The sequence below is a fragment of the Sebastes umbrosus genome, chromosome 4 (genome assembly GCF_015220745.1).
Source record: "Sebastes umbrosus isolate fSebUmb1 chromosome 4, fSebUmb1.pri, whole genome shotgun sequence".
Lineage (NCBI taxonomy): Eukaryota > Metazoa > Chordata > Actinopteri > Perciformes > Sebastidae > Sebastes > Sebastes umbrosus.
Window position 1 is genome coordinate 12,003,007 of NC_051272.1, and position 19,608 is coordinate 12,022,614.

A 19,608-nucleotide genomic window follows, 5' to 3' on the forward strand; every position below is an offset into this window, starting at 1 on the left:
GGAGCAGCTGAGATGATGGAGGAGGAACTGAGATGATGGAGGTGCAGCTGAGATGATGGAGGAGGAGCTGAGATGATGGAGGAGGAGCTGAGATGATGGAGGGGGAACTGAGATGATGGAGGAGGAGCTGAGATGATGGAGGAGGAGCTGAGATGATGGAGGAGGAGCAGCCGAGCTGATGGAGGAGCAGCAGATGGATGTTTGGATCCCAGTTTGCAGCAGCAGCTGTGGGAAGGAGCAGATGAGATGATGGAGGAGCAGCTGAGATGATGGAGGGGGAACTGAGATGATGGAGGAGCAGCTGAGATGCTGGAGGAGGAGCAGCTGAGCTGATGGAGGAGGAGCAGCTGATGGAGGAGCAGCAGGTGGATGTTTGGGTCCCAGTTTGCAGCAGCAGCCGTGGGGAGGAGCATATGATGGAGGAGAAGCTGAGCTGATGGAGGAGGAGCAGCTGATGGAGGAGCAGGTGGATGTTTGGGTCCCAGTTTGCAGCAACAGCCGTGGGGAGGAGCATATGATGGAGGAGAAGCTGAGCTGATGGAGGAGGAGCAGCTGATGGAGGAGCAGGTGGATGTTTGGGTCCCAGTCAGCAGCAGTAGATGTGGGGAGGAGTAGCAGTGGAAGTGGGCAGGTATCCTCCCTTATATAAAGTGAGTTATGAAACACCGTCAACAACGAGCTTTGAGTCACCTCCACCAGCAGTGAAGCTGATTATGTCATCATGTACTGCAGCAGTAGTACTCAGGAGCACTGTGGGCTGATCTCTAGTACACGTTAGTGGCTTGACTCTTTCACTTTCTACTTTATAGGAACATTGCTGCTTCCTGTTGCTCTGCATGGCGTCCGTCTTGATGCTTGTTTTGTTGCTGTCTTTACAGCCTCTCGTTGTCTTCTGTCTGTATATTTCAACCATCATCACCTCACTGGTTTCACACCAGCTCTCCATGATTGGTCGTACGCGAACAATTCGTTCAAAAGAACAAATCTTTTGGGTGAACGAACTGAACAGAATCACTTCCTGAAACGATTCGTTCATTTCTCAGTTCAGTTGAGCTCTCAACTTATGAGCGACCGTGCAGCCATGAACTCAATGACTGATTCACGTCATTTGTTCGCAGGAGGAATGGCGTGTGTTGTCAGACAGCTGATTCAGGTTGTTAACACAACAAGAAATGATGTACATATAATATGACAGTTTTGATAAAAATTTAAATAGCTTACTTTATCCGTGTAATAGAGACTTTATGAATATTCACCTGAGGCCTGGGGCTACAAATGTGAAAATAATATTTGCACGTAGAAATGAATATGGACAATTGTGATAAAAATGTAAATTTAGTTTTCTTCTGAAACTATTATTTCTTTAGCTAACAACCTGACATTGAGTTGCATACACCTTTTATTTGCAAATAGTATCTTTATCCAACTAGGGCCTTTCTGTGTGGAGTTTGCATGTTCTCCCCGTGTTTGCATGGGTTTCCTCCGGGTTCTCTGGTTTCCTCTCACCACCAAAACATGTATCTTCCCCAGGGGGGTTGCGTCAGGAAGGGCAATGTGTAAATCAATGATCCGCTGTGGCTACACGCTTGTGCTCGCACTACGTAGACACAAGCGAGCATCGTCAAAACAGTGAGGCGACACACACGAGACTGAACGTGAATGACAGGCATCATGTTGATTAATGTTAGCAGCATTAGCAGCTAAAACCACAATATCACTAAACAGTATGTTTCACATGCTTGGCAGTAATGTTAGCTCACTAAACGAAGGTCCCTCCATGAATCGAAGGTCCGGCCGATGTTGATCCTAGTTTTCACCAGACGTCTGTCACATTCCGGTTTTACAAGACGGGCTTCAACAGATATAACTTTGTTTTTTTGTTGTTGGAGTCTGAGTTGTGATGGGGACTGGTCGTTTGTTTGGGCGTTAGTGGACTCCATGAGCATTAGCTATGTTTGCACATTGTTAGCTCTGTAAGTGGAGCTGAAAATAAAGGCACTCATGAGCGTGCATGCGTCACATCCACTGGATTTTCACGGAAAAAACGGGCTAGGGTTCTTCACATTAAAAGCAGTCTACAGGCTGATAGAGGAAACCCAGAAAGTCAAGGAAGGTCTCATTTTTTAGGTTAGGTTACAACCTGTTCACACATTGGCAATTAAAAAACGATTTATAGTCCCTTTAAATGCCCAGCCAGGCACTAAAAACAGTGTGTATCTGGAACTGAGAGACATTCAGGTGTTTGCAGAGTGTTTGTGGGATTTACTGAACAGATTTCCTCTGAAACGCCTTCTGGAAACCAACAATCAGGCCTCCTCACACAGCGATGAGCTCTATCAGGCCTTCAGCAGCTTCAGAGGATATATCACCAGTTATTAGAGTTCATCCTGAGGGGAACATGACTGATGAACCACATCTCATCACCATCTATCCAACAGTAGTTGAGATGTTTCAGTCTGGACCAAAGTGGTGACAGATATCAACATGCATAGATATATTAAATAAACCCCTCACAGTCCTCCGCTGTGTATCTTCACTGTTTGTGTGTTGTGATCCTCCTACAGAAGATCTGCTGTCTTTTTAACTTTGAAGGTTTCCCACTAATATGCGTCTGGTCTCCCGTCGTCAGCTGACGGCCAGACACCGCTCTCAGCAGCATGAAAGCCTCCTGATTGGTCTAATGTGTTTAAACTCCGATGGGATCAGAAGAGAGTAAAAAGCCAGAGCTGCTGTTCAAAGGAGAGCAGACGCAACTGGAAAACTAATCAACACACGCTAACGTGGTTAGAGTCTCTAACGAGGACAGGAAGTTATTATCCAGCAGATGATGGATCCTCTGCTCTCTGATTGGGTTAAAGGACCGCCATCACTCAGCCGTCAGTCACAGGACGGAGCCAGCTGATTGGTCCAGACTCAGCATCCTCCGTCCACCTGGAGGAAGTGACTTTCTGAAAACATCTTAATGTAAAATAATATCTGTTTCATTCTGACACGTTTCAAATGATCAGAAACGTCTATATAGTTTATCTGTATATTTATATAGTTTATCTATATAGATATATAGGTCAGCCCGGGGTCGGGCTGGTGTCTAGTGGAGAGTTTGACCTGAGGGGAAGGAGCCGTTCAAGTCTTGTCAAATGTTTTCAGGTGCAGCTACAGGTCACCTGCAGCAGAGAGCTGCTTTCTGAGCAGATATCAGTCCCTGGTTATATGTTATGATGATGTGAGGAACTTTTTTTGAAAATTCATAATTAATATAATATAATTAATTAATAGAGAATACCTGGAGGCTGACAATTATTTCCCATTTCATAAATCAAACTACAACCCCGACAAAGATGACCTCCTGACCCCTCAATGGACAAGACTCATAAGGGTGACCTCTGCAAACTGGATGAAAGTGTAATATAGCCTTCCTCTCTCTCTCTCTCTCTCTCTCTGTCTCTCTCTGTAATGTGTCAGCTGGTTAAGGTGGAGCTCATTTTAATGACTTTATATATTGCTGGTAGTTTGAGGATTCCCCCCCGAGGATCAATAAAGTCTTATCTTAATCTATAACAACTCATCATTCCTTATTTGTTATTTATATTATGTATTATTATAATAATATAATTATCAAATAACTGTAGTGGAGTAGAAGTATAAAGTCAAATTTTTATGCTACTTTATACTTTTACTCCACTACATTAATGAAAATAGAACAAATGGAAATTCTCAAGTGAAGAACAAGTACCTTCAAACACAGAATTACAGGAAGAGAGAAATACTATATAAGTATGTGATGATGTGTACTCTATCTCCCTCTAGTGGCTCCTCTCAGTCATCGTGTCCACACAGCAGAAAATAAAGACAACAATAGAGACACAAACTCTAACAGAACTACAGTTTTTCTCAGTCGCTTTGGCTCATTTCTTGAAACAGTCTTAACTTTCTCTAAACTGTAAATGCAATTATCACAACTGTTTGATGGGACATCACAACTCTATTACATGTCTGCAAAATGTAGTAAATCACGCTAAACACTTCATTCATGCTTCAAAATCTAGTTATTGTGTCAGTAAACTGGCTAACGGCACCAAAATGAAAAGTTGTTTTGTCATCATGTGAGCCGGATTGGTCAAAATGATTACGTGTTTTTCACCATCAACCCTGGAAATGTTTCTTATATACTAATATCTGTTTTGTTGACACTGACTGCTTACTGTACTACACCAGGATGTCAGTTCTGTCTAGCTGAAGGCTGTTATATATCACACAGAGCTTTTTACATTCACATTTCAACAGTTGGTCAAAGTTTACTGGCAAAAGTCAATACTGTACAATAGTACACAGATATGTACATGTGTTTATAGTAAATGTATTCGTGTAGCAATGTGTTACATGTATTATAAACAACAAAAAGTCATGTACAGTGAACAGAAAATGTTTAATCTCACTGAGAGTCAACTCATCAGTTTTGATCAGCAGACATGTGAAAGTAGTTATTATAATCACTCTTTGGCACACATGAGACAAAACACGTGAAATTTCCTTGACTGAATGAGAAATTATAATCTGTTGTGAACGACAAACTAATTGTTCAGAGATTTGAGCTCATTGTCTTGAAAAAAATAATTCTCATACGAGAATTGAGCCAAAGCGAATACTTAGATACTGGTATCATCTGAAACTAGAAAACCTAAAGAATCCATTGGTACCAACCGTGTCATACTAGCTTGTAGAGAAGGAGGTTAAATAACGCTCCAAACTGTCATGACCATTTTCAAAGGGGTCCCTTGACCTCTGACCTCCAGAAATGTGAATGAAAATGGGTTCTATGGGTACCCACGAGTCTCCCCTTTAGAGACATGCCCACTTTATGATAATCACATGCAGGTTTTTGAATGCAGTAGAAATGTGTTTTTGTCTCCTTTTCTAAAATAGTGTATCTGAATATTTCTGCATACTGGGGTCCATAAACAGTCTTGAATTACATAAATTGGGTATCACTGTAAAGATGAGACTCTTGTGGATCCAATGAGCCCAACTGTATTCATGTGTGATGATGTTAGTCCCCATAGTTGACATTTCATTGTAGTGAGACCAGTTTTTGAAACGTGACCTCACTGTATAAAATGACCTGTGGTGACCTCTAGGATAATCACAGCCTCATGAAACTTTACAGCCACAAACTAGAGACCTAGTGCATTCAGAGGATGGATGGAGTAAGTTTGGAACGTTATTTAGCCTCCTTCCTGACAAGCTAGTATGTCATGGTTAGTACCAATGGATTCTCTCTCACTCTAGTTTTAAAACTGAAAAACAGTAAAGTTGGTCGGGTCTCAGAGGGTTAATACAAAAGCATGTTGAAAAATGAAATTGAAATAGAAATCATACCCAAAAAGGTCAGTTAGTCCGAGTCCACCCAAAGAGCACCTGAGTGAGAACCATCCCTTTATTTCTAGCACCCTCTGCTGTAACCCTCCAACATCACAGCTCCAGTCACACTGAGCATGAGTCAGAACTCCACGAGGTCAAAGATGGTGTCTTAGCCTTCATTTAATATCCTTGTGACAAACCAGGAAACAGGTTGTTATTCTGCCTCACTGAGTGGACACACACACTGAGAGACGGTCGATACGATTGACCTTTAGACCAAAACCACCACTTCCACTGAGAGAGGACATCTACAGGAGGGAATACTGGGAATACTGGAATACTACCACTTCAACCAGCTGCTGAATCCACAAACTGAACCAGAGTTTAACAAGAACAAAGACTCAAAGTGAAAGTAGCTTTCAGGGAACAGGGAGTGGCTGAGCCGTCTGCCTGCTGTGTTTTCAGCTTCACTCAGAGACTAAATGGCTTCCAGATTAGAGGACGATCTCTGCTGTTCTGTCTGCCACGACGTCTTTAAAGATCCTGTCATCCTGTCATGTAGCCACAGCTTCTGTAAAGTCTGTCTGCAGAGCTGGTGGACAGATAAACACGTCCAAGAGTGTCCACTTTGTAAGAGAAGACATCCAAAGAAACTACCTCCTAACTTGGATTTAAAGAACGTGTGTGAGAGTTTCTTACAGGAGAGAGCTCAGAGATCTTCAGAGGCTCTCTGCAGTCTGCACTCTGAGAAACTCAAACTCTTCTGTCTGGACCATCAGCAGCCGGTGTGTCTCGTCTGCAGAGATTCAGAAAAACACACCAACCACAGATTCAGACCCATCGATGAAGCTGCACGACAACCCAAGAAGAAACTTCAGGAAACTCTGGAGCACTTAAAGAAGAAGTTAAAGGTTTTTGAAGAAGTTAAAGTGAAGTTTGATCAAACAGCAGAACACATGAAGGTCCAGGCCCGACACACAGAGAGGCAGATTAAGGAGCAGTTTAAGAAGCTTCACCAGTTTCTAGAAGAGGAAGAGGAGGCCAGGATGGCTGCACTGAGGGAGGAAGAGGAGCAGAAGAGTCAGATGATGAAGGAGAAGGTGGAGGCTGTGAGCAGAGAGATAGCAGCTCTTTCAGACACAGTCAGAGCCACAGAGGACGAGCTGAGAGCTGAAGACGTCTCATTCCTGCTCAACTACAAGGCTGCAGTGGAAAGAGTCCAGCAGCACCCCCTGCTGGAGGATCCACAGCTGTTCTCAGGAGCTCTGATAGACCAGGCCAAACACCTGGGCAACCTGACCTTCAACATCTGGAACAAGATGAAGGACATGGTCTCCTACACTCCTGTGATTCTGGACCCAAACACTGCTAGTCCAGAACTCATCCTGTCTGAAGATCTGACCAGTATGAGACGAGGAGAGGAACAGCAGCTTCCTGATAATCCAGAGAGGTTTGATGGTGACTACTCTGTCCTGGGCTCTGAGGGCTTTAACTCAGGGACTCACAGCTGGGACGTCCAGGTTGGAGACAGTACAGGCTGGGAACTGGGTGTGTTAGCAGAGTCTGTCGAGAGGAAGGGAGACATAGATTTTGGATTATGGACAATATGGTTCAGTGATGGTGAATACAATACATCCTCCCCTTCAGATGAATGCTCTGATCTCGTAGTGCAGAAGGAGCTCCAGAGGATCAGAGTGAATCTGGACTGGAACAAAGGAAAGCTGTCGTTCTCTGATCCTGATACTAACACACACATACACACCTTCACACACACTTTCACTGAGAGGATGTTTCCATATATTGACACTGATGATGAGCTCCCACTGAAGGTTTTACCAGTGAAGGTCTCTGTGACTGTAGGACAACAGAATGATGATGATGATGTTGATGATGATGATGATGATGATGATGATGATGATGATGATGATGATGATGATGATGAATAATTGAAGCTCTTGTGATCTGACCTCACTTCCCCGCTCTATATGTAAATTAACACGTAGTAAACACACGGCTACTACAGCAGACGTTGTGATGTAACATTACAGGAATGTTAGTAATAATATCCTACATATTTGTGAATTGAGGTACATTTTATTAACATTTTATTAACATCATAATAAAATGTTATTGAACCGGCAGAGAGCCGGGGATGTGAGAGAGAGCGAGCGGGTATCAGCTCCGTGTAAAGCAGCAGAACAGTCTGATAATAATGACCTTCCCCTGTCTATAGTAGTCTGATAGTCTGTAGATATGTAGCCTAGAAACAAGATACATTTTAATAAAACACAGTTGTACTGACAGGATACAGTAGAGCACAGAGGTCGTTACCATGACGCGAGGCGGTTTATTTAGTAACATGATGATGGTGGGAGGGGCTACTCTTTGGTTTACCATTATTGATTATTGATTATATCTTTAATGTGAAGTTTCTGTGTATTTGAACAGCAGGTTCAAACATTGATTTGTTTATTCATGTAAAGTGTTAAAGAGATTTTATTTCACATCATCTGTTCACTGTAATTCTTCATTAGGAATGAGATTAAAGCTTCAACTGGAAAATTAAAGTGTCTCATGAAGCACTGTGTGTCAAGTTGATTTAGTCATAAATCAGAAATAAACATTAATTAAAATAGTGAAAGTGTATAAGGGTTTAGAACATTATGATAGAAGTATATGATGGTCATCTCCATGCTCTATTATGACTCAGAATTTTTGTGTTGATACCATTTGTTACACTGATTTGGTGCTAAATTTATAATTTTTTTACCACTGGAGAATTAATAAAAATTATCAATAATCCCTCCAAAATACCACATTAAGACACCAAGACCTTGAGGAACACCATAGAAAAAGCCATGCTGTGATTTGGAATCAAAAGCTTTTGACATTTGGAGATTTCTGCAAGAATTGCATTTTTCGGCGATTGGATGGCGAGCACTTCTGTTGTGTAAACTGCTCAGAAACCCCCTTATTGTCAATCTAGCTAGGAAAGCCATCCATCCTCTGAATGCTCTAGGTCACTAGTTTGTGGCTGTAAAGTTTCATGAGGCTGTGATTATCCTAGAGGTCACCACAGGTTATTTTATACAGTGAGGTCAATGAAATGTCTCCTATGGGGACTAATATCATCACACATGAATACAGTTGGGCTCATGAAAATTGACAAAGATAAAATAATTGAATGATGAAATAAATGATATAAAGAGAGATGAAATAAATCTAAGAATAGGAACATAACTCAGATAAGATCCTGCTTCCTTTCCCCGACCCTTCTCTCACTCATTGACTCGTTCATCTTGATCAAACAGTGTACAAATATACAAGCTACTACTCAGGAACTTGTATGTGCACAGTGTGATATGAGGGGTTGTATCTGCACATCTGGTTGAATAACGTAGCATCATATCTGCTCTGTTTTCTGATGCTCTGCTACGTAGACACACTGTGCATCACAGTCTCGAAATTTTATCTATTTGATTCGTGTACACAGACGCCGTGTGACGCTCAGTACGACTTTCAACAACGGATTTTTAGTGTGTTTTCCTACGAATGTCCAGCAACACGTGGTGCACCTTTCAATTTCAGCTCCAGTCTTTTCAACCTAAAACAACTTAGTTAGGTTTAGGAAAAGATGGTGGTTTGAGTTAAAATAACTCCAGAAGGGCTGTAACTTAAGTACAGAAGTTAACTGACAAATAAATCACTGTTGACTTCTGGTTTCACACGGGCCATGAACAGCGGTCTCCTGGTGAAGGCCTGGTGTTTTTAGACCCACCCATCCACCCCGACCTCCTCCCTACACGGCGTTCACCGCTCTTTATACTTCCTGGTTTACATACGAATTGATTTCATGGCAACCGTCACGAAAACAAATGCGAAATTCGTGTCTATATACAAAAATCAATACATTAAAGGCAGGGTTCAGGATGTTCTCCACACTATTTGTTATATTGGTTGAAATGGTCTTTACACCCCAACAGAGATCCATTACTGATGAGCTCTGAAAAAGGACCGGAAAAGAGCCGTCATCTGTAGCTACTGTAATCCTGTAAAAACGTCTACCAATCACTGCCTCGCGGTCCGCTTGGAAAGAACCATTCAAATGCCTCCCTGCCTCCCTGCTCGTACTCTATCCTTGGCGTGCAACAGCCTGAACTCAAAACGCGTCGCCGCCGCAAGTTTACTGGAGAATTGAAGAGAAAACTCAGCCCTGCAGTAGCACTGCCGCGGTTACTTGTCATGAAATAGCGTTGTTGAGTTGAGGTCCTCTCTCTGCTCTGTGTCTGTGAAGTAGTTATGATGATATATATCATATTTTTCTATCCACAGTGGATCAGATGACTGAATGTAATGCCACCTCAATCTGCTGAGAGTTTTTTTTCCATTTATTTATTTTGTTGAAGAAATATTTTTAATAAAACTAACTCATATTTTCACACTGTAAGAAGCACAACTGGAAGAAAAATGAGGATGAATTGGCATTAAACAAGACTGGAGTCAGAATAGAGATATAGAATTAACTAAAATGCATAAACGATGGAAATAACGTGAATGTATTTCCTAAACAGATTATTTATTATTGTTATTATTTTATTTCTGTTTTTTAGTGCAACATAACAGAAGATAAGTGAACAAGGCATGATGATGAGACAGAGGACAAGCAAAAACTACAGGCAGAACAGCATATATAAATAACTAAAAGAGAAAAAATAATGATTCGTGATAATCATTAAAAGGTATAGAGTTTATTAAATATATATAACGTGTATAAGCTTGTTCCGTTTCGACAAAGTAGCAAAAACAACAACAAAAACCTATTAATGCAACTTTAAACATTAGCGTTACTCCTGAATCATGTTGGGGACTTCTTAGGCACTTTTATTTAATTAACATCCAAAAATCATTATTTATATTTTCATTAGAATATCATAATAACAACAGTGCAGAAATGCTCCTTTCAGAGTGTTATATTATTATAATATATTTTGTTGTTGTAATTTGACAATATAAATCACTGCATCATATTTTATATCATAATTATTAGCTTGTCATGTTTATTATGAAAATTTGGAAAGTAACTAAAGTTGACTAACGGAGTAGAAGTAGAAAGTACTCAAGTAAAGTACAAGTACCTGAAAGTACAGTACTTGAGTAACTGTACTTTGAAAATATACCGATAGGAATAACTTATATATTTATTCTCTGTCTGTTATTCAAAACATCTTCATTCTTTTATTTAAAACATAAACTGCTGTAAGTAGAAGTATAAAGTCACATATTTATGCTTCTTTATACTTTTACTCCACTACATTAATGAAAATGGAACAAATGGAAATACTCAAGTAAAGTACAAGTACCTTCAAACACAGAATTACAGGAAGAGAGAAATACTATATAAGTATGTGATGATGTGTACTCTATCTCCCTCTAGTGGCTCCTCTCAGTCATTGTGTCCACACAGCAGAAAATAAAGACAACAATAGAGACACAAACTCTAACAGAACTACAGTTTTTCTCCGTTGCTTTGGCTCATTTCTTGAAACAGTCTTAACTTCCTTTAAACTGTAAATGCAATTATCACAACTGTTTGATGGGACATCACAACTCTATTACATGTCTGCAAAACGTAGTAAATCACGCAAAACACTTCATTCATGCTTCAAAATCTAGTTATTGTGTCAGTAAACTGGCCAACGGCACCAAAATGAAAAGTTGTTTTGTCATCATGTGAGCCGGACTGGTCAAAATGATTACGTGTTTTTTCACCATCAACCCTGGAAATGTTTCTTATATACTAATATCTGTTTTGTTGACACTGACTGCTTACTATACTACACCAGGATGTCAGTTCTGTCTAGCTGAAGGCTGTTATATATCACACAGAGCTTTTTACATTCACATTTCAACAGTTGGTCAAAGTTTACTGGGAAAAGTCAATACTGTACAATAGTACACAGATATGTACATGTGTTTATAGTAAATGTATTTGTGTAGCAATGTGTTACATGTATTATAAACAACAAAAAGTCATGTACAGTGAATTTTGAATCTCACTGAGAGTCAACTCATCAGTTTTGATCAGCAGACATGTGAAAGTGGTTATTATAATCATTATTTTGCACACATGAGACAAAACACGTGAAATTATAATCTGTTGTGAACGACAAACTAATTGTTCAGAGATTTGAGCTCATTGTCTTGAAAAAAATAATTCTCATACGAGAATTGAGCCAAAGCGAAAACTTAGATACTGGTATCATCTGAAACTAGAAAACCTAAAGAATCCATTGGTACCAACCGTGTCATACTAGCTTGTAGAGAAGGAGGTTAAATAACGCTCCAAACTGTCATGACCATTTTCAAAGGGGTCCCTTGACCTCTGACCTCCAGATATGTGAATGAAAATGGGTTCTATGGGTACCCACGAGTCTCCCCTTTACAGACATGCCCATGTTATGATAATCACATGCAGGTTTTTGAATGCAGTGTAAATGTGTTTTTGTCTCCTTTTCTAAAATAGTGTATTTGAATATTTCTGCATACTGGGATCCCTAAACAGTCTTGAATTACATAAATTGGGTTTCACTGTAAAGCTGAGACGCTTGTGGATCCAATGAGCCCAACTGTATTCATGTGTGATGATGTTAGTCCCCATAGTAGACATTTCATTGTAGTGAGACCAGTTTTTAAAACGTGACCTCACTGTATAAAATGACCTCTGGTGACCTCTAGGATAATCACAGCCTCATGAAACTTTACAGCCACAAACTAGAGACCTAGAGCATTCAGAGGATGGATGGAGTAAGTTTGGAACATTATTAAGCCTCCTTCCTGACAAACTAGTATGACATGGTTGGTACCAATGGATTCTTTAGGTTTTCTAGATACCAGTATCTTCACTCTAGTTTTAAAACTGAAAAACAGTAAAGTTGGTCAGGTCTCAGAGGGTTAATACAAAAGCATGTTGAAAAATGTAATGGCAATTTTCATATCTGCAGTTTAACACTGCACCTTTAGATAATCTCAGGGCCTCACATGTTCATCTTTGTCACCATAGGAGAGTGACCTGACATTTTAGTTCTCTGTAACTGCAAACAACAGATTGCTGAAATACTTGTTATGTCTTGTGATGCTCTGTTGTCTGCTGTGTGCTGACGCATTGATACACTTTCTATCCTTCTCTTCTTTTCTTCTTTGCACTTATCTTCATGTTATGCTTTAAATGTATAAATACTGACTACTCTTTGTATTCGGGGCTCACTTGCCACAGTCCACAACAGGTGGCTGTGCTCGTGAGTCCATCTGCAGATGTTTTAGTTATTAATGTATGCCTTTTTATTAAATTCACTGAAAGACAAGTTGTTACGTTGGTTTGTGTCTTGTTTTAACAGAAACTGCCACTACAATTTGGCGTTGTAGGCAGGATCACTCGTGTGAGCGGGACCGCTGGAACTCTGTGCGAGGGTAAAGACCGTGCATTTCTGGAGTCCGGGACTCTAACCTCAACCTCCCCATAAAAAGGGTGTTGAAGTCGGGGCCTGACGCCAAGGAGGACCAAGTCTCGCTCACCGCTGTGATCCAAAGAACCAGGTGGCAAAGAAAAAAACAAAAAAAACAACTCTGTCTTTCTGGTAAGTAAGAATTCATTCAGAAAAAGCATACATTAATAGAATTCATTCATACAGCGTCTGTACAGGGGGATAAAAGAATCTGTACAGGGGGATAAAGCGCTGTGGGGGGAATGAAGAAGTAAGATTTCATTCATACAGCGTCTGTACAGGGGATAAAAGAATCTGTACAGGGGGATAAAGCGCTGTGGGGGGAATGAAGAAAAAGTGATTCTCCCACCAACGAGGGTGGTTGTGACAGACGTGTCAACAGGGCAGGTTTTGGAAACCGCTGTAGAATCCAGGACTAGCGCAATACGGTACCAAGTAAGATTTCATTCATACGGCGTCTGTACAGGGGGATACAGTATCTGTACAGGGGGATAAAGCGCTGTTGGGGGAATGAAGAGAAAGTGATTCTCCCACCTCGAGGGTGGTTGTGACAGACGTGTCAACAGGGCAGGTTTTGGAAACCGCTGTAGAATCCAGGGCTAGCACTATTACGGTACCAAGGAGTTCTGGGAACTCAGAGGGATAACATCAATATACTGTTTTTTCTTGTATAAGTGTAAATACACAAGGAGTTCTGAGAACTCAGTAAATAAATACACTGTAATCACACATAGTGTAATAATAATAATAATAATAATAATAATAATATTGCTATCTTTTTTCTTTTGATCTAGTGGACTGATCACCCACTAGAAGAAAAAGAAAAAAGAGGGGGGGAAAGAGTAACTAGAAGTAAGACCTTACTGGAGTTAAAGCATAACCACCTGCAGGAGTTGAAGTATATAAAGGTACAACCACCTGTAGAAATCTCTAAGCAAAAATCTTGATAAAAAATTCTTTCCCTTCCTTAGTCCATGGCCCTTAACTAAAAAGTACATTGATATTGAAGAGATCTTGAAAACTATTTTTTAAAATAGGTGCAAATCATAGTAAACTCAAAGGATTGTGATAATCCACCTCAATTAATGTCGCATAACATCAAAGATACGACCACCAAATACAGTAAACAGTAAAAGGTATTTGACCAACTTGACGTGTGGGTTAACGAGTGTGGATTTCTAAGCACTGGCAGTTTTAGCATAAGACAGCTCCAAGCTTTAAAAAACAAAGTAGAAGAAGCAACCATCAGGGAGAGAAAACAAAAAAATCAGGGACAGCACCACTAAAATCCATGTCTCAGTGTCTCAAACTAGATCCTGATCTGGACTCGACCCCGCAACGACAACAGCCGGCCCAGGCAGTGCTGCCCAGCGCTCCATCTCCACCTCTACCTCCACCAGTGGAAGGAGCCATGACGGAGGAAGAGGGCCCAAGAAGCTCAGCAACCAAGCCTCCACCATACACTGCCCCTCGCACAACTCACTTACCACAGTCCACAACAGGTGGCTGTGCTCGTGAGTCCATCTGCAGATGTTTTAGTTATTAATGTATGCCTTTTTATTAAATTCACTGAAAGACAAGTTGTTACGTTGGTTTGTGTCTTGTTTTAACAGAAACTGCCACCACAATTATTAAAAAATTGAAATAGAAATCATACCCAAAAAGGTCAGTTAGTCCGAGTCCACCCAAAGAGCACCTGAGTGGGAACCATCCCTTTATTTCTAGCACCCTCTGCTGTAACCCTCCAACATCACAGCTCCAGTCACACTGAGCATGAGTCAGAACTCCACGAGGTCAAAGACGGCGTCTTAGCCTTCATTTAATATCCTTGTGACATACAGGAAACAGGTTGTTATTCTGCCTCACTGAGACAACACACACACACACACACACACTGAGAGACGGAGGATAAGATTCACCTTCAGACCAAAACCACCACTTCCACTGAGAGAGGACATCTACAGGAGGGAATACTGGGAATACTGGAATACTACCACTTCAACCAGCTGCTGAATCCACAAACTGAACCAGAGATTTACAAGAACAAAGACTCAAAGTGAAAGTAACTTTCAGGGAACAGGGAGTGGCTGAGCCGTCTGCCTGCTGTGTTTTCAGCTTCACTCAGAGACGAAATGGCTTCCAGATTAGAGGACGATTTCTGCTGTTCTGTCTGCCACGACATCTTTAAAGATCCTGTCATCCTGTCATGTAGCCACAGCTTCTGTAAAGTCTGTCTGCAGAGCTGGTGGACAGGGAAACACGTCCAAGAGTGTCCACTTTGTAAGAGAAGACATTCAAAGGACTTACCACCTCCTAACTTGGCTTTAAAGAACCTGTGTGAGAGTTTCTTACAGGAGAGAGCTCAGAGATCTTCAGAGGCTCTCTGCAGTCGGCACTCTGAGAAACTCAAACTCTTCTGTCTGGACCATCAGCAGCCGGTGTGTCACATCTGCAGAGATTCAGAAAAACACACCAACCACAGATTCAGACCCATCGATGAAGCTGCACGACAACACAAGAAGGAACTTCAGGAAACTCTGGAGCCCTTAAAGGAGAAGTTAAAGGTTTTTGAAAGAGTTAAAGTGAAGTTTGATGAAACAGCAGAACACATGAAGGTCCAGGCCCGACACACAGAGAGGCAGATTAAGGAGCAGTTTAAGAAGCTTCACCAGTTTCTAGAAGAGGAAGAGGAGGCCAGGATGGCTGCGCTGAGGGAGGAAGAGGAGCAGAAGAGTCAGATGATGAAGGAGAAGATGGAGGCTGTGAGCAGAGAGATAGCAGCTCTTTCAGACACAGTCAGAGCCACAGAGGACGAGCTGAGAGCTGAAGACGTCTCATTCCTGCTCAACTACAAGGCTGCAGTGGAAAGAGTCCAGCAGCGCCTCCTGCTGGAGGATCCACAGCTGCCCTCAGGAGCTCTGATAGACCAGGCCAAACACCTGGGCAACCTGACCTTCAACATCTGGAACAAGATGAAGGACTTGGTTTCCTACACTCCTGTGATTCTGGACCCAAACACTGCTCATCCAGAACTGATCCTGTCTGAAGATCTGACCAGTGTGACAGGAGGAGAGAAACAGCAGCTTCCTGATAATCCAGAGAGGATTGATGGTGACTACTCTGTCCTGGGCTCTGAGGGCTTTAACTCAGGGACTCACAGCTGGGATGTCCAGGTTGGAGACAGTACATTCTGGTTCCTGGGTGTGTTACCAGAGTCTGTCCAGAGGAAGGGAGACATAGAGTCTGGATTATTGACAATATGGTTCTATAAGGGTGAATACAGAACATTCTCCCCATCAGATGAATCCACTGCTCTCGTAGTTCAGAAGAAGCCCCAGAGGATCAGAGTGAATCTGGACTGGAACGAAGGAAAGCTGTTGTTCTCTGATCCTGATACTAACACACACATACACACCTACACACACACTTTCACTGAGAGGATGTTTCCATATATTTACACTGTGGATGATGATCTCCCACTGAAGGTTTTACCAGTGAAGGTCACTGTGACTGTAGGACAACAGAAATAGATGATGATGATGATGATGATGATGATGGTGATGATGATGATGGTGTTGATGATGATGGTGTTGATGATGATGATGATGATGATGATGATGATGATGATGGTGATGATGATGATGGTGATGATGATGGTGGTGCTGATGATGATGATGATGGTGATGGTGATGGTGATGATGGTGATGGTGGTGATGGTGGTGATGGTGGTGATGATGATGATGATGATGATGATGATGATGATGATGATGATGATGATGGTGATGATGATGATGATGATGATGATGATGATGATGATGATGGTGATGGTGATGATGATGATGGTGATGGTGATGGTGGTGACTTCCCCGCTCTATATGTAAATTAACACGTAGTAAACACACGGCTACTACCGCAGATGTTGTGATGTAACATTACAGGAATGTCAGTAGTAATATCCCACATATTTTTTAATTCAGATACATTTTATTAACATTTTATTAACATCAAAATAAAAGGTTATTGTACCAGCAGAGAGCCGGGGATGTGAGAGAGAGTGAGCGGGTATCAGCTCCGTGTAAAGCAGCAGAACAAAAACACAGACACATCTCCAACAGTCTGATAATAATGACCTTCCCCTGCCTACACTTTAAAAAAAAACACTTTTTTTACAGTTTTTTTCAAGAAGTTTTAAATTTTTTGTCTGTATCTCAAAATGACAGAAAAAAATGTAAAAATTACATGTTTCATTTGCGATTTATATGTAAATGGTCTTAGATTTACAGTATTATTTTGTAATCACAATAGTAAATATCTGTATTTAAGCTTTTCTTGATCATTTTTAAAGAAAATTATTCTGTTTTTTAGACGTTTATGACTTTATTTTAACAATTAATTTATGTTAGAAGAAAAATATTTCATGGAATTCTAAAAATATTTCTTGTAAAAATACAGATTTTTTTTGCAAAACTTCTGAGAGTTAATGTAAATTTGGGCTTTTGCAACGTAACATTAAATGTTTCATTTGTAATTTATATGTAAATGGTCTTAGATTTACGGTGTATGACTATTCTAACAATAAATATATGTTAAAAGTAAAATATTTCTTTTAATATTACAGTAATAAAGACTAATTATATAAAGATAATTACTGTTTTGTTTTTATTAAAGTTTATTTATGTTAATTAACGGACAGTATTTTTCCATTTTTTAACAGACATTTTCTGGTGCCCCTGCTGCCGGAAAATTTCCGTTATTTTACACTCTTTTTTTACAGTGTATAGTAGTCTGATGGTCTGTAGATATGTAGCCTAGAAACAAGATATATTTTAATAAAACACAGTTGTACTGACAGGATACAGTAGAGCACAGAGGTCGTTACCATGACGCCAGGCGTCTTCCTGTCTAGTCACCTGAGGACTCAGAGACCTGCGGATCCCAGCGGGACGTCAGTAGAGTAGACGGTGCTTAATGTGGACCAGGACACATTCACTACACACTGCTAAAAGAATGAGGTCATATGAGACCCAGACCACCTCTGAATGTGGTCTGAGGGATCTGATCTCAATGCGTCTTTAGTGCGTTCACACCTGTACTTAGAGCTGTCCACTTGTGATCACTGAGGACGCATGTTAATACCAGGTCTGAACAGGACCTACGGTCCAGGTCTGAACAGGGCCTACGGTCCAGGTCTGAACAGGGCCTACGGTCCAGGTCTGAACGGGGCCTATATGGTCCTGGTCTGAACAGGGACTACGGTCCAGGTCTGAACAGGGCCTATGGTCCAGGTCTGAACGGGGCCTATGTGGTCCTGGTCTGAACAGGGCCTATGGTCCAGGTCTGAACAGCTCCTATTGTCCAGGTCTGAACAGGCCTATGGTCCAGGTCTAGAACAGGGCCTATGGTCCAGGTCTGAGCAGGGTCAATGGTCCAGGTCTGAACGGGACCTATGGTCCAGGTCTGAACGGGGCCTACGGTCCAGGTCTGAACGGGGTCTATGGTCCAGGTCTGAACGGGGCCTACGGTCCAGGTCTGAGGACATTTACATGTCAATACACACTCATAGCTCCGCCCCTAAACTTTAGCCCCGCCTCTTCCATAACTCAGGACCCGTTAGTCGTAGACGGACTCTTCATCATTGCAGTCAGCAGAGTTCCTGTTTCTTTGTGCCTGGCTGTATGGATTATGGGTTTATTTAGTAACATGATGGTGGTGGGAGGGGCTACTCTTTGGTTTACCATTATTGATTATTGATTATATCTTTAATGTGAAGTTTCTGTGTATTTGAACAGCAGGTTCAAACATTGATTTGTTTATTCATGTAAAGTGTTAAAGAGATTTTATTTCACATCATCTGTTCACTGTAATTCATCATTAGAAATGAGATTAAAGCTTCAACTGGAAAATTAAAGTGTCTCATGAAGCACTGTGTGTCAAGTTGTTTTAGTCATAAATCAGAAATAAACATGAATTAAGATAGTGAAAGTGTATAAGGGTTTAGAACATTATGATAGAAGTATATGATGGTCATCCCCATGCTCTATTATGACTCAGAATTTTTGGGTTGATACTATTTGTTATACAGATTTGGTGCTAAATTTAACAATTTTTTACCACTGGAGAATTGATAAAAATGATCAATAATCCCTCCAAAATACCACATTAAGACACCAAGACCTTGAGAAATACCATAGAAAATGATGAGTGCATAAAATACATAAACGATGGAAATAACATGAATGTATTTCCTAAACAGATTATTTATTATTGTTATTATTTATTTTTGCTTTTTAGTGCAACATAACAGAAGATAAATGAACAAGGCATGATGATGAGACAGAGGACAAGCAAAAACTACAGCCAGAACAGCATATATAAATAACTAGAAGAGAAAAAATGATGATTCATGATAATCATTAAAAAGTATAGAATTTATTAAATATATATATCGTGTATAAGCTTGTTCCACTTCGACTAAGTGGCAAAAAACAACAACAAAAACCTATTAATGCAACTTTAAACATTAACGTTACTCCTGAATCATGTTGGGGACTTCTTAGGCATTTTTATTTAATTAACAGTCAACAATCATTATTTATATTTTTATTAGAATATCATAATAACAACAGTGCAGAAATTATTATAGAATTATATAATATATATATTATAATTATTATGTTATATTATTATAATATATTTTGTTTTTGTAATTTTTCAATATAAAGCACTGCATCATATTTAATATCATAAT

At 40.5% G+C, this 19,608-nt stretch overlaps 2 protein-coding genes and 1 long non-coding RNA gene across 3 annotated transcripts; all 3 read left to right on the forward strand.

Moving 5' to 3' along the window:
• Positions 1-5,599: 5,599 nt before the first annotated feature.
• Positions 5,600-7,516, forward strand: LOC119486310 (nuclear factor 7, brain-like). Its single transcript, XM_037766353.1, has one exon. The coding sequence runs from the start codon at positions 5,841-5,843 to the stop codon at positions 7,302-7,304; it is 1,464 nt and encodes a 487-aa protein (XP_037622281.1). The 5' UTR covers positions 5,600-5,840; the 3' UTR covers positions 7,305-7,516.
• Positions 7,517-14,707: 7,191 nt separating this feature from the next.
• LOC119486319 (nuclear factor 7, brain-like) lies at positions 14,708-16,475 on the forward strand. Its single transcript, XM_037766362.1, has one exon. It carries the CDS (start codon positions 14,993-14,995, stop codon positions 16,388-16,390), a length of 1,398 nt encoding a protein of 465 aa, XP_037622290.1. The 5' UTR covers positions 14,708-14,992; the 3' UTR covers positions 16,391-16,475.
• Positions 16,476-17,948: 1,473 nt separating this feature from the next.
• LOC119486389 lies at positions 17,949-18,783 on the forward strand. Its single transcript, XR_005206520.1, has 2 exons — positions 17,949-18,023; positions 18,292-18,783. It is a non-coding gene; the product is annotated as an uncharacterized LOC119486389 (long non-coding RNA).
• Positions 18,784-19,608: the final 825 nt, after the last annotated feature.

Excerpts from the sequence above, each read along its gene's own strand:
- LOC119486310 (XM_037766353.1), top strand. The coding sequence starts at position 5,841 with ATGGCTTCCAGATTAGAGGACGATCTCTGCTGTTCTGTCTGCCACGAC.
- LOC119486319 (XM_037766362.1), top strand. The coding sequence starts at position 14,993 with ATGGCTTCCAGATTAGAGGACGATTTCTGCTGTTCTGTCTGCCACGAC.